At 43.4% G+C, this 15,445-nt stretch overlaps 1 protein-coding gene across 1 annotated transcript in view; it reads left to right on the top strand.

Annotated features, from left to right (window-relative positions):
* Positions 1-4,195: 4,195 nt before the first annotated feature.
* The window catches only part of LOC122556201 (glutamate-rich protein 6-like), a 67,882-nt gene continuing 56,632 nt past the window's right edge, over positions 4,196-15,445 (top strand). Inside the window, exons 1-3 of the mRNA XM_043702749.1 lie at positions 4,196-4,504; positions 10,176-10,239; positions 14,735-14,865. Coding sequence (XP_043558684.1) covers positions 4,423-4,504; positions 10,176-10,239; positions 14,735-14,865 — 277 coding nt within the window. The 5' untranslated portion in view covers positions 4,196-4,422. The remainder of the gene's footprint in view (positions 4,505-10,175; positions 10,240-14,734; positions 14,866-15,445) is intronic.

Below are 15,445 nucleotides of genomic sequence, written 5' to 3' on the forward strand. Positions count from 1 at the left end.
AGAAGATTAGTCAAGCATGATTTTCCCTTCATAAATCCATGCTGACTCTGACCTATCCTGTTACTACTATCCAGTTGTGTCGTAATTTCATCCTTTATAATAGATTCCAGCATCTTTCCCACCACTGAGGTCAGACTAATTGGTCTATAATTTCCTGCTTTCTCTCGCCCACCTTTCTTAAAAATGTGGTATAACATTAGCCACCCTCCAATCCTCAGGAACTGACCCCGAATCTATCGAACTCTGGAAAGTAATCACCAACGCATCCACGATTTCTCGAGCCACTTCCTTCAGTACCCTGGGATGTAGACCATCAGGCCCTGGGGACTTATCAACCTTCAGACCTAACAGTCTCTCCAACACCAATTCCTGGCAAATATAAATTCCCTTAAGTTCAGGTCCTTCAGCCACTGTTACCTCAGGGAGATTGCTTGTGTCTTCCCCAGTGAACACAGATCTGAAGTACCAATTCAATTCTTCTGCCATTTCTTTGTTCCCCGTAATATATTCCTCTGTTTCTGTCTTCAAGGGCCCAATTTGGCCTGACTAGCTGTGCTTTTCCAGCACCACACTCTCAACTCTAGAATTTCTGCTCCCCACCCGCCTCAAACTCACTATCACTCTTCCTTTCTTTAAGACGCTCCTTAAAACCCACCTGTGAGACCTAATATCTTCTGGACTTACAGTTCACTCACCTCTTCTCAATGTCAATACGTTCATATTCCATCACAACAGCAGGCACTTTTAATGTAATAACATGTTCTGAAGGTCTTCTCAGGGAAGATAAACATTGGGAAGAGGTGTATGAGTTGATGCATCTGTAAACTAGAGTGTTAGGTTGAGATGTAGAACAGACACCAGAAAGATCTGAAATGCAACATTTTAACGCAAAATGGAGACGTTGAGCATCCAAATATCAAGGTGATACACTTCTCAGCAAGTTTAGGCCAGTTTAAACAATGAGCTGTAAACCAAGGATGAGCAGGATTTATTCCCAGCTTCTCTGGAGAAGATTATGTATGAAATAGGAACAGGATTAGACCATTTGGCCCTTCTGGCTTGCTCCACCTTTCAATAAAATGATCAAAACTTTTAATCACTATCTTCTGCCAGTATAAATGGTGGGAAAATGCATGTCTCACTGCATTCTCAGTTACATAGCTTTAGTCTTGATCATAACTGACCCCTTTTGATTTGTTGACAACTTTGCGGCCTGTCTTAAAGTTATTTGTTTGATTTTAAATTGTCTTCAATTGGGCAGGAAGTATGACTTAGGAAAAATAGCAACCAATTTACAAAATGCAAATGACAGGATTCTTTATTCTTGAAGGCAGTTGAATAAGTAAATTTAAGCCAAAACCCCAAGTTCTCACCTATTTTCCTTTCAAAAAGAACTGCAGCAATTTTTCTGCTTGCATGAGGAGGCACGTGGGCCTCGGATTTGACAACATTGCCACCAGAAAATGGCATCTTATGCAATTCAGCACTTGCTCAGAATTGTTGCTCAGAATTACAAGCTGATGTCTTGTAATCAAGTTTCTCGAGTTGGATCTGAGTCCTGAATGTTCTGATCACACTATGGCTCATTTAGTTTTACTGTACCCCCAGTACACGTGACAATAAATTCAGTTCAATTCAAGAAGGAGATGCAAAAGACGAGTGACAAGAAAATAAGCAAAAATACGCATTAATAGAAAAGGATGAGTGATGACTGGAAGTAGGTGAGGCAGCATAGTTACTTCTGAAGGGCTGGTGAATCCAAAACATTCTGTCCATAGACGCTGGCAGACTTGCTGAGTTTTTCCAGCAATTTCTGTTTTTGTTTTAGATACTTGGGAGTCTGTTCGTGGGCCTTATCAAATTATAGCTGTAGACCCAGGGTAGACACAATTTATGGGTTTAGTTACTCAGCCTGATTGATTCTCCTCTGCAAAAGGTGATAGGAAGTTTGTGTGGAGCAAAGACCCCAGCATACCCCTTTTGGGCTGAAAGGCCTGTTTCTGAGCTGCAGACTTGCTGATAGATTATTCTTCCATCCACATGGTGACTGCAACTGTCCACATGGCACCAGCTGAGACTTGACCAGTACAGAGTACCGTTGTAGCAATAACGTCCCTGCTCTTATATTCTCATCCTTGAACAAGTAGGGAACATGTCCATTATTGATCATCTTATTTACCTGTCCTGACCATGTTTTAATAATATTCAGGCAATTCAACATCCTCCTTGTAGATGAGGAATGAAAGCTTTCTACTGTATTGAGGGGTACGGGCTAAAGGCAGATAAATGGAGTTAGGCCACAGATCAGCCATGATCTCTGTGAATAGCAGAACAGGCCAAAGTTTGGGTGAAGATTTGTAGCTCGGGTGCTCGTTGGATCATCAACGCCACACTAACAGGAATCCGATTCACGAGAGAAGAAGAAAAGGACAACCAACTCCCATTCCTAGACGTGATGGTACAGAGAACACCGAACGGAGAATTCACCACAAAAGTATACAGGGAAGCCACACACACAGACCAAGTCCTGAACTATGAAAGCAACCACCCCAACACACACAAAAGAAGTTGCATCAAGACACTATTCAAAAGGGCCACAACACACTGCAGCACACCAGAACTGCAAAAAGAGGAAGAGGAACACCTGTACAAGGAATTCGCCAAAAACGGATACCCGCGCAATTTCATCAACAGATGCCTAAGGGAAAGACAACGGAATGAGGACATGCCGCAACCCAAAGGACTAGCCACACTACCAGACATCAGGAACATTTCAGAACTGACAGCCAGACTACTGCGACCACTAGGACTTATAACAGCACAAAAACCAACAGCCACCCTCAGACAACAACTCATCAGAATGAAGGACCCGATACCCAGCATGAGCAAAACTAATGTAGCATACAAAATCCCATGCAAGGACTGCACAAAACACTATATAGGACAAACAGGAAGACAGCTAACGATCCGCATCCACGAACATCAACTAGCCACGAAACGACACGACCAGCTATCCCTAGTAGCCACACACGCAGACAACAAGCAACATGAATTCGACTGGGACAACACTACCATTATAGGGCAAGCCAAACAAAGAACAGCCAGGGAATTCCTAGAAGAATGTCACTCATCCACAACTCCATCAACAAACACATTGACCTGGACCCAATATACCGGCCACTACAGTGGACAGCTGAAACTGACAACCGGAAGTGGCAGGGACAGGCCACTATAAATGCCGGAGGAAACACCACAGAAGCGCTTCACAGGAGGCTCCCAAGCACTGAGGATGTCACCTAGACAGGGGACGAAACGTTTGCAACAAAAATTTCCAGCTCGGCGAACAGAACCACAACAGCAGAACAGGCCGGAGGGACTGAGGGGCTGTCATTTATCTCTCCACCCTTCAGGCACTCTGTCTGTATTCCTGATGAAGGGCTTTTGCACCGAAACGTCGATTTTACAGCTCCTCGGATGCTGCCTGAACTTACATTACATTACATTATAGTATGGAAACAGGCTCTTCGGCGCAACAAGTCCACACCAACCTGCCGAAGCGCAACCCACCCATACCCCTACTTTTACCCCTATACCTAACACTATGGGCAATTTAGCATGGCCAATTCAACTGACCTGCACATCTTTGGACTGTGGAGGAAACCGGAACACCCGGAGGAAACCCACGCAGGCACGGGGAGAACGTGCAAACTCCACACAGTCAGTCGCCTGAGGCGGGAATTGAACCCAGGTCTCTGGCGCTGTGAGGCAACAGTGCTAACCACTGTGCCACCGTGCCGCCCACTGCTGTGCTTTTCCAGCACCACTAATCCAGAATGAGGGGCTGAATGGCCTACTCCTTTTTACATGATGAGCAGTTAAGATCTGGAATTCTCTGCCAGTGTGGTGGATCAGGAAAATGAAGGGAATTGGATAAGGTGAAAAAACATCTGCGGGATTGGAGGGAAAGAGCCAGAGTCTGGGTGGGGGGAGGAACCAGAGGGTGGAGGAAAGGGATTGCCAAATTGCTTATGCACAGAGACGACGGGCCGAATTGCCACCATGGGTGGTAATCCCACTCAATGCTGGGCGATGAGAAGACCCAGCAGCCCTGGGCCGAACGGCCAGCCAAGGAGGCGGGGCCGGTTGAGGCCGCACCCCATCTCCCTCACGTGGCCGGACCGGCAACATTCGGCGAGTGTATCAGAGTGAGGGGGGCGTGGCGAGCCAATGGGCGAGCGGCCCGGTCACTATGGCAACGGGTCACAACAACGGGCGAGCGAACCCTCTGTGGCGGTGCTCTGGATCAGGGTCGGTACAAAATCCGACACGAAGCGGAATAAAAGGGAGAACAGCGGCGGGGGGCAGCAGGCTGAATGGTTTGTACTCCCCGTGGAGCCGGTGCCATAATCAGCCTGTCCCGCGATGAGCGAGTCCAGTGTGAGCCAGACGGGAAGCGGCGACAGCCAGGACCTGGAGAGTTCAGCCCAGGACGCGGACAAATCAGGTAACCACCGTCAGACAAAGAAAACAAGAGGAAACAATTCGACTTCATTCATCCTCCCCCACTGCCCGAACACACAGGGGAGGCCACTCAGCCCCTCCGAACTAGCTCCGCCCTTCTGGGACATCTGGGCTGGGGGTGGACAAATCACACAACACCAGGTTACAGTCCAACAGGTTTATTTGGAAGCACTAGCTTTCGGACCGCTGCTCCTTCTTCAGGGGAACAGAGGTAACTGTGATTGATGCCCCCTTCCCCCCCAGACTGGGTAATCCAGAGCCTCCGGGCCATGATTGCAGAATTTAAATTCGATTAATGAAATCTTCAAGGGATCTCCTCTGAGTGGACTCAATGGGCTGATGGTCTGCTTGCATATTTTAAGCATTCTATGATTCTGTCTAAGGTCAGCAAAGGTGCCACAAAATATCATGGTTTGTCTGGTTCACTCATCTCCTTTAGGGAAGGAAATCTGCTGTCCTTACCTAGTCTGACCCACATATGACTTCAGACCCACAGCAAAGGGAGGTTGACTCTGAACCGCTGTCGGAAATGGCTGAGCCAAGCCGTTCTGTTTTGGGAGTGGGCAATAAATGCTGGCCCCGCCAGGGACACCCTGCAGAGAGACAGGTCTCACAGGTTAGAAGAAAGCTAAGGAAAGAAGAAGGCTAAGGGGGGATTTGATAGAGACATACAAGATGATCAGAGGATTAGATAGGGTAGAGAGTGAGAGACTTTTTCCTAGGATGATGACGACAGCTTGTACGAGAGGGCATAACTACAAATTGAGGGGTGATAGACTTAAGACAGATATCAGAGGCAAGTTCTTTACGCAGAGAGTGGTAAGGGCGTGGAATGCCCTACCTGCTAATGTAGTCAACTCAGCCACATTAGGGAGATTTAAATAATCCTTGGATAAGCACATGGATGACTTTGGGATAGTGTAGGGGGACGAGCTGAGAATAGTTCACAGGTCGGCGCAACATCGAGGGCCAAAGGGCCTGTTCCGCGCTGTATTGTTCTATGTTTCTATGTTAGTGTGGATACTGCAGATGCTGGAGATTAGAGTCAAGATTAGAGTGGTGCTGGAAAAGCACAGCAGGTCAGGCATAGACGTTCCTGATGAAGGACTTTTGCCCTGAACGTCGATTTTCCTGCTCCTTGGATGCTGCCTGACCTGCTGTGCTTTTCCAGCACCCCTTGACTCACAGGTTAATGTGACTATTTACCCTCCAAACCAGCCTCCTTCCATCGTTCGTTACCTAACCATGAGGCGAAGGTGGGCTCGGTTGGTAGCAGTCTTCCCTCAGTGCACTGCATCATAGCTTCACTCAAGCCTGTAATCTTCAGGGTGCATTTGCGTTACAAAGTTGAAGCAGTTTTGATTTACACTGATGTGGCTGTTCGAGGGAGTCTGGGTTCAGTCTAATGCCTATACATTAGGGTTGCCAGCCCTCCAGTATTGGCCTGGAGTCTTTCGGAATGACATGTAAGTGTTGAGAATCCTGCTGTGGCGTAATGTTCTGGGGACCTGGGTTCAAATCCCATCCCAGCAGATGGTGGAATTTGAATTAAATTTTAAAAATCTGGAATTAAGAATCTAATGATGACCGTGAATCCATTGTTGATTATCGGAAAAACCTATCTGGTTTACTAATGTCCTTTAGGGAAGGAAACTGCCATCCTTACCTGTTCTGGTCTTTCTGTGACTGCAAACTCGCAGCAATGTGGTTGACTCTTAACTGCTCTCTGGGCAATTAGAGATGGGCCTTAAATGCTAGCCTAGGAAGCGACACCCTTTTCCCATGAATGAATAAAAAAAATCCTGGAGAAAACAATCTTGATTTTCTTTTGTGGAGAGAAGGCAGAGTTAATGTTTCGAGTCCAGTGATCCTTCTTCAGAACTGATGGTCACTGGGAAAGGATGGCATATGTGCTAATGACCGGGTTGGGGTGGGAGTAAGTAAACAGGTAAACACAGAACCTGGAGAGATAAGACAGTTAGTGGAAAAAGGGATGGATGGTGGTAAACTAGGGAAGGAGAAAAGCTGATAATGGGGATAATAAGTAGGTGAAAATGAGATCCTGCACTGAAAACGGTCCATGTCATGACAGGACATAGGGTGTGGAGGGGGGTTACGAACATGGAAGGAGGTGTTCAGGTTCTAAAATTTTTGAACTCAATATTGAGTCCAGAAGGATCCCTAAGCAGAAGATGAGATACTGTTCTTCCAGCTTATGCTGAGTCTCACTGGAGCACTACAGTGGGCCCATTCAGAGATGTTGAAATGGAAATGTGGTGGTGTGTTGAAATGGCAGGCAACTCTGAGTCATTTTTATGACAGAAAAATTAGATTTGGCAACCTCAAATTGGATTGAAACTCACCTGAAGATTAATATCTTGCTCCAAGGCCTTCTGGAGACTTTTGTTTCCTGAAAACTGCAGGAAGTTTTGACTTACCTGTTGAACCTGACAGACTATAGGTTAGAAGAAAATGATTTATTATTTGATCATTTGAAACCTGATCAATAGTGTAAACAGACAGAGAAAGATAGAGAAACAAAGATTGAAAGGTCATTATAAGTAAGTAATCTAATCTAATCAAGAAGCCTAAGTGAATACGGTAGAGAAAGGAGAACAGAAAAATATGGTATCATATGCTGTACAAACACTAAAAAAAAAGAAATATATGGCGGCATGGTGGCACAGTGGTTAGCACTGTTGCCTCACAGTGCCAGAGACCCGGGTTCAATCCCTGCCTCGGGCAACTGACTGTGTGGAGTTTGCACATTCTCCCCGTGTCTGCATGGGTTTCCTCCGGGTGCTCTGGTTGCCTCCCACAGTCCAAAGATGTGCAGGTTAGGTGAATTGGCCATGCTAAATTGCCCGTAGTGTTAGGTGAAGGGATAAATTTAGGAGAATGGGTCTGGGTGGGTTGGTCTTCGGAGGGTCGGTGTGGACTTGTTGGGCCAAAGGGCTAGTTTCCACACTGTAAGTAATCTAATCTAATGTAATTATGGCACTAGATACCAAATTGTAATAATGTTACCAATAAAGCAAAGTCCAAAGATGTGCAGGTCAGGTGAATTGGCCATGCTAAATTGCCCATAGTGTTAGGTAAAAAGGGGTAAATGTAGGGGAATGGGTGGGTTGCGCTTCGGCGGGTCGGTGTGGACTTGTTGGGCCGAAGGGCCAGTTTCCACACTGTAAGTAATCTAATAAAAAAAAACAAGTAATCAAAATGTAAAGCCTGGGTAAGGGACAGCCATTATTATAAAATCAAGTATAAAATATTAAAAGGTTTGTGTGCATTGGGTATTTCAGTATATAGTAAAATACACCTTTTCCAAAATCTCTGATATTCCCCTCAGGTGTTGCTATTACTGTCTAAAATAGTGATGTCTGTATGAATCATAGAGTCATAGAGATGTACAGCACGGAAACAGACCCTTCTGTCCAATTCGTTCATGCCAACCAGATATCCCAACCCAATCTAGTCCCACCTGCCAGCATCCGGCCCAAATCCCTCCAAACCCTTCCTATTCATATACCCATCCAAATGCCTTTTAAATGTTGCAATTGTACCAGCCTTCATCACTTCCTCTGGCAGCTCATTCCATACACGTACTACCCTCTGTGTGAAAAAGTTGCCCCTTAGGTCTCTTTCCCCTCTCACCCCAAACCCTCTACTTCTGGACTCCCCACCCCAGGGAAAAGACTTTGTCTGTTTATCCTATCCATGCCCCTCATGATTTTATAAACCTCTATGAGGTCACCCCGAGCCTCCGATGCTCCAGGGAAAACAGCCCCAGCCTGTTCAACCTCTCCCAATAGCTCAAATCCTCCAACCCTGGCAACATCCTTGTAAATCTTTTCTGAACCCTTTCAAGTTTCACAACATCTTTCTGATAGGAAGGAGACCAGAATTGCACGCAATATTCCAACAGTGGTCTAACCAGTGTACAGTGCAGCCGGAACATGACCTCCCAACTCCTGTACTCAATACTCTGACTAATAAAGGAAACATACCAAACGCCTTCTTCACTATCCTATCTACCTGCGACTCCACTTTCAAGGAACTATGAACCTGCTCTCCAAGGTCTCTTTGTTCAGCAACACTCCCTTGTACCTTACCATTAAATGTATAAGTCCTGCTAAGATTTGCTTTCCCAAATGCAGCACCTCACATTTATCTGAATTAAACTCCATCTGCCACTTCTCAGCCCATTGGCCCATCTGATCACGATCCCGTTGTAATCTGAGGTAACCTTCTTCACTGTCACTACACCTCCAATTTTGGTGTCATCAGCAAACTTACTAACTATACCTCTTATGCTCACATCCAATCATTTATATAAATGATGAAAAGTAGTGGACCCAGCACCGATCCTTGTAACATTCCATTGGTCACAGGCCTCCAGTCTGAAAAACCACCCTCTGTCTTCTACCTTTGAGCCAGTTCTGTATCCAAATGGCTAGTTCTCCCTGTATTCCATGAGATCTAACCTTGCTAACCAGTCTCCCATGGGAACCTTGTTGAATGCCTCACTGAAGTCCATATAGATCACATCTACTGCTCTGCCCACATCAATCCTCTTTGTTACTTCTTCAAAAAACTCAATCAAATTTGTAAGACATGATTTCCCACACATAAAGCCATGTTGACTATCCCTAACAGGTCCTTGCCTTTCCAAACACATATACATCCTGTCCCTCAGGATCCCCTCCAACAACTTGCTCACCACCCACGTCAGGTTTGATTGTACGTTTTTTTTATTCTTTCATGGGATGTGGGCATCACTGGCAAGGCCAACATTTGGTGTCCATCCCTAATTGTTCATGAACTGAGCAACCTGTTAGACCATTTCAGAGGCTAGTTAAGAGCCAACCCCATTGCTATGGGCTTGGTGTCACATATAGGTGAGAACAGGTAGAGATGGGAGATTCCTTTCCCTCAAGAATATTTGTGAACCAGATGGGTTTTTACAATCAATGATAATTTCAAGGTCACCATTACTAAGACTAATTTTCAATTCCGGATTTTTAAAATTGAATTTAACTTCTACCAGCTGCTGTGGTTTCCAGACATTTTGCCTCGGCCTCCATCTTCCCTGGTTGAACTATTTACCCTTCATTACCTAAAGTGAAGAGTCAGAGGCATACAGGCTCTAAGCTTCTATAGGTTGCAGTCTGGCAAGGCATGTTTCTAATCAATACCTACTATATCCGTGAACTACAATGGATTAGCAGGTATTGTTCCTAACTAGCATTGGGTGGGTTCTGTTGTGTGCTGGATACCTTCACTTTTTATTATAATTATAACACAAAATGTAGGTCTGCTTAATTTACAGAATAAAAATGAAATATCTGCTACTGAAAGCTGCATTTTGTATTAAATCTTATTCAGATGATAATGGATGAGGCACTCAATCAAACTCCATTGACCTCCATGTTGATATTTCAATTTTCACCCTTAGTTAATAACATTAGATGTTGCATGAAGATTAATTCCATAATTTCCTGTCTAAACATTTTAGCCTGTTTCTCTCTGTCATTCTCGTGAGGTTTAAGTTGACAATTATGCTGACATAAGTAAAACTGAGCATTCCATTGATCTGACTATTCTTTTGTCTAAACATTATCCACCTTTACCATTTTTTTCTCTCTCCTCTTCAGTTGCTTCAAGCACATCAAGTATAGCAGAAAGCTTCACACAAACAGAATCAACATTCATTGATGGGTAAGAATACACTGCAACTGGAATTAAAATGTTCACATTGTAAATATTCAATGGAATTCACCACAGAATCTGAAATGGTGAAGGGCAATTTTTTGTTTAATCACCTTAAGCATTAACTTCTTTAACCGATTCAGACGCTGACTAAACAACTTTTGTCCTTCTGCCATTTTTTACTCGCTCGTTCTCAGGATTAGGACATCACTGGCTAGGCCAGCATTTATTGCCCATCCCTAATTGCCCAAAGGGCAGTTAAGCAGCAATCACATACTATAGATCTGAAGTTACATGGAGACCAGAATAGGTGAGGATGGCAGATTTCCTTCCCTAAAAGACATTAGTGAACCAGATCAACAACAATCTGACAATCAACAACAGTTTCATGGCCAGCATTAGACTCTTAATTCCAGGTTTTATTAACTGAATTTAAATCCCACTATCTGCCATAGCCTGATTCAAATTTAGGTCTCCAGGATATTAGAAACAAAAACAGAAATTGCTGGAAAAACTCAGCAGGTATTGCAGCATCTGTGGAGAGGAATCAGAGTTAATATTTCAGGTCCAGAGACCCTTCCTCAGAACTGTTTCTGATTTCTGAAATCTGTAGTTCTTTCATTTCTTTTCTCCCAGGATGTTACTTGGGTTTCTGAATTAATAGGAGAAAGTGAGGTCTGCAGATGCTGGAGATCAGAGCTGAAAATGTGTTGCTGGAAAAGCGCAGCAGGTCAGGCAGCATCCAGGGAACAGGAGAATCGATGTTTCGTTCCTGAAGAAGGGCTTATGCCCGAAACGTCGATTCTCCTGTTCCCTGGATGCTGCCTGACCTGCTGCGCTTTTCCAGCAACACATTTTCAGCTTCGTTTCTGAATTAATAGTCTACCATTAGTCTGCCACAAGGCTATGACTGACATGACACATTCCTGGTATTAATATTAGATTTTCAGCATTAATTTTTGTATGACATTTTGAATTAGGATTAAACATAACAATGTAGACAAGGAATTGAAAATCTGAAAATACTTGAAGCTTGTCAGGTTTGTGTCCATACCAAGAAATGTCAGCTCTGCAGAATGGTTTGAAGAGTGTGCAAGAAACAGCAACAATAATGAAAACAAAAAAAAGGAGTTTCACTAATATAGCACCTTTTACAAGGAGAAATAATCGGATAAGACTAGGCACCAAGCAATGGGGGTTCTAGAAAGCTTCATGAAGCTGCAACAATTGTCACTGGGCTTCAACAATAATTATATCGTTACAGATCATGCGAGATCTTGAATTGTAATATGGTTCTACATGAATGCAAGACCTTTGTTTTCTTTATTACAGGGGTTATAATTGCAGCTGATGTTATTGGACAGGTCAGATCTCACAACTGAAACCTGTCTTGATGGAATGGACTTTGCTTTTTCGGTTTTAGCATGGAGTGAAACATAAGTGCACAACGCTGCAGATTTGGTTTTAACGATAAAACAGCAGTTTATTATGCAAAAGAAATGAAGATAAAATAGAATGAACAGAGCTAATTACATATAACACATGTTGAGATTTCAAAACACATAAAAACAAAATCCTGTTATTCCCAACACCATCCCATTACAGTACTCAAACACCAGAGAGAATTCCTTGCTGTATCCCACACCAGGTCTACCTCATTTGTGAGTTCCTGATCTTTGAGACTCTGATAGCATCTTCCTTAATCCATCATATAACTGACCTGAGGCTGTTTCAGTTTCACTTCACATTTGCTGTGTTTTAGCTAAGTCTTTATGATTTTGGAACTTTTGAACTAAACTCCTTGCACTGAGGTAAACTATTATTAACAATTCTAAATTATCTTCTCCCTTCCTCAGAAGCATCTATTTTAAATGAAGTCATAGAGTCATGCACCATGGAAACAGACCATGTGGTCCAACCAGCCCATACCAACCATGCACATCTTCAGTTAACAACCCTGTCGAACTACCCTAAACTATTTTAAATTAAAACACTATTTTCCAAGCTATGATGTTTCCTGTAAGAAGGATTTATGCACATCTGGATAGGAATAATGTGATCAAGGATAGTCAGCATGGTTTTGTGAAGGTTTGTGTGCGTTTATATGTATATCTGTGTGCCCCTCTGTGTGTATCTATCTCTCTGCACATGTTATGTGTCTATTTCTCTGAGTGTGTGTGTGTCTGTGTGCCTGTGACTGTCTGTGTGTTTGTGTGTGTGTGTGTGTGTTTGTTGATGATGCTGTGAGCTGCTGCCCTCCCTCTGTCCCTCGTAAACTGAATCTCTGATGATTTTTACCCTCCACTCCAAGCTGTACAGTGCTGGGGGGAGACGAGCAGAGACTGACAGCAAAATAAAGCTCAGCAGGTCTGGCAGCATCTGTGGACAGAAATGAAAGTTAACGTTTTAGGTCGAGTGACCCTTCCTCAGAACTCGTGTCAGGTGGATATTACATCACTGTAAGCACCATAGTGACTGCCAGACTCGTCCCACGCAGACACACACAGATATACACACACACACTGATACAGAGATTTAGAGAAACTCATTAATACGCAGAAACTAATACAGACATGGAATGTCTGTCGGTATTTCTCTTGCTCCAGGGTGACCTTGTCAGCATTTCACTTGCTTTGTCTGGTGGGTGTCAGTATTTAAGTCTGTCCTCAGGGAGTGTGTGAATAGTGCACTTCCTCACAATAGTGAGTGAATCGGTATTTCTGTGTGGTGTGTGACTGTAGGACAATTTCAAAATATGCAGATACTAAACCTGGAAGAATTATAATGTTTGTGATGGACAGTGTGGAACTCCAACAGGACAGTGACACATTGGTGTAGTTTTCAGGTTTATGGCAGATGAGGATTAATGCAGAGCAGTGTGAGGTGATGCACTTCGGTAGGAAGGACATTGAAATACAGTATAAAACAGGCTGTAAGGTTAGCAGTGGTGGACTCTCCCTCTTTATGGGCATTTAGGCGGGCATTGGATAGGTATATGGAGGATAGTGGGTTAGTATAGGTTAGGTGGGCTTGGATCGGCGCAACATCGAGGGCCAAAGGGCCTGTACTGCGCTGTATTCTTCTATGTTCTAAGACGATTGACGAGGGCAGGGTGATGGACATGATCTATATGGACTTCAATAAGGTGTTTGACACGGGTTCCTCATGATAGACTGGTTAGCAAGGTCAGATCAAATGGAAGGAGAATTAACCATTTGGATACAGAACTGGCTTAAAGGTAGAGGGTTGCTTTTCAGACTGGAGGCCTGGGACCAGTGATGTGTCACGATGATCGGTGCTGTGTCTGCTGCCTTTCCTCATTTATATAAATGATTTGGATATGAACATAGGAGGTGTGGTCAGGAAGTGTGCAGATGCTACCAAAATTGGTGGTGTAGTGGACAGCGAAGAAGGTTACCTCAGAGTACAACGGGCTAATGGGCCAAGGAGTGGCATATAGAGTTTAATTTAGATAAATGTGAGGTGCTGCATTTTGGAAAGGCAAATCAGGGCAGGACTTATACACTTAATGGTAAGGTCCTGGGGAGTGTTGCTGGACAAAGAGACCCTGGAATGTAGGTTCATAGTTCCTTGAAAGTAGAGTCACAGGTAGACAGGATTGTAAAGAAGGCGTTTGGTATGCTTGCCTTTAATCGTCAGTGTGGTTCATGCGTGGAATGAGTTTCTCAAGAAGGGGTGGATGCAGGTACTGTTAACATTTAAAAGTTATTTGGATAAGTACATAAATAGAAAAGGTTTAGAGGGCCAAATGTAGGCATGTAGGACTACTTTAGTTTGAGAATATGATCATTGTGTGCTAACTGGACCGAAGGGTCTGTTTCTGTCCTTTTTGACTCCATGACTCTATGAAACAGGCAGGTTTTAATGACAGTCTAAAAGGAGTGGAATAGAAAGGAAATTCCAACCCTGAGAGCCTAATCATCTCTGAACAGGTTGATTAGAAAATAGAGTGTTCCAGCATGCAATAAGGCCATTCAGCTCTTAGAACAGCCAAAAAGTGGTTTTCATTTTCACCCTTAAACTAATAATATGTTGCATGAAAATTAACATCCCAATTTCCTGACTAAACGTGGAACTCTGTCTATCATTTACATAAGGTTTAAGTTGACGATTAAAACTATACTGGCATAAGTGAAACTTCTCCTGACTCTTTCTCCTTACTTAAATTAGCCATTGGTGCCTTGTAAAGGTTAGTCCTACTTTCTAGCTCTGTAGTATTGTAGGTTTAAGGCACTTCAAGTGTCTATCCAGATACTTTTTAAAAAGATAATAGAAGTTAATGCCTCTGCCATCCTTTCAGACAGAGATTTCCAAACCTCACTATTCTCATCAACATTCCATGGACCTCTCCAAACAGATACCTATTAAAAGTAACAGTGATAGAAAGGTATAATTCTGTGAACTGCAAACAACAGAGTATTTGCACTTTTAATTGCATGTTTGTTTGAGTCTGTTTGTATTGACTTCTGTCTCCGTGAAACAGGCCCAGTGAAATCATTCCGGACATTGTGGACTCTACTGTTACAATTGTGGATTCTGACCAACTTCCACTAACATCAGTTCTCACACAGACTGATTCCAGCTGGCTGCTCAATCAGAGCCACAGGAAATTTGGTAAGGAGCTGCATTGTCTCTGAAAGCAAACACTGAAACAAGGACGGAGAAAAATGACTGTTCGCCTGAATCGACACATTGTCTTAACTGTAAAGGATGACTGAAACATCGCCTCTCCCTAAAAAAAAAGACTCCAATGATAATTGAGACAACTTGTAAAATGGACAAGTTTTCTTTTCTGTAACATTTAGGATAGTTCAGTTAAGGTGAACATTGTTTACAGTTTTTTTGGGCTTTTCCCAACATATTCCTCCCTATGTACTTACATACTGTACTGTCGCCTGCAGTCTTGTACATTTTCCATGCTGGCATTTAGACAAAATTAAGGAAAAACTTGATCTGGAAGTCTGCATTCTTCACTACATCTCCAGTTCCTTCTTTGTGCATTGATTATAGATAGTCCAATTTTACAGTGTTGCTTCAATGACAAAAATGACTAGCTTTTACATAGCACCTTTAATTTAATGAAACAGCTCAAGGGTTTTCACTAGAGAAAGTGTGACACCAAGCCACACAAGGAATAGTAGGTTTTAAAAAAAGAATTTAAAAGGGGCAAAGACAATAGAGTGGAGGAGAGGTT

Source organism: Chiloscyllium plagiosum, chromosome 13 (genome assembly GCF_004010195.1).
Source record: "Chiloscyllium plagiosum isolate BGI_BamShark_2017 chromosome 13, ASM401019v2, whole genome shotgun sequence".
In the NCBI taxonomy this organism is placed as follows: Eukaryota; Metazoa; Chordata; class Chondrichthyes; order Orectolobiformes; family Hemiscylliidae; genus Chiloscyllium; species Chiloscyllium plagiosum.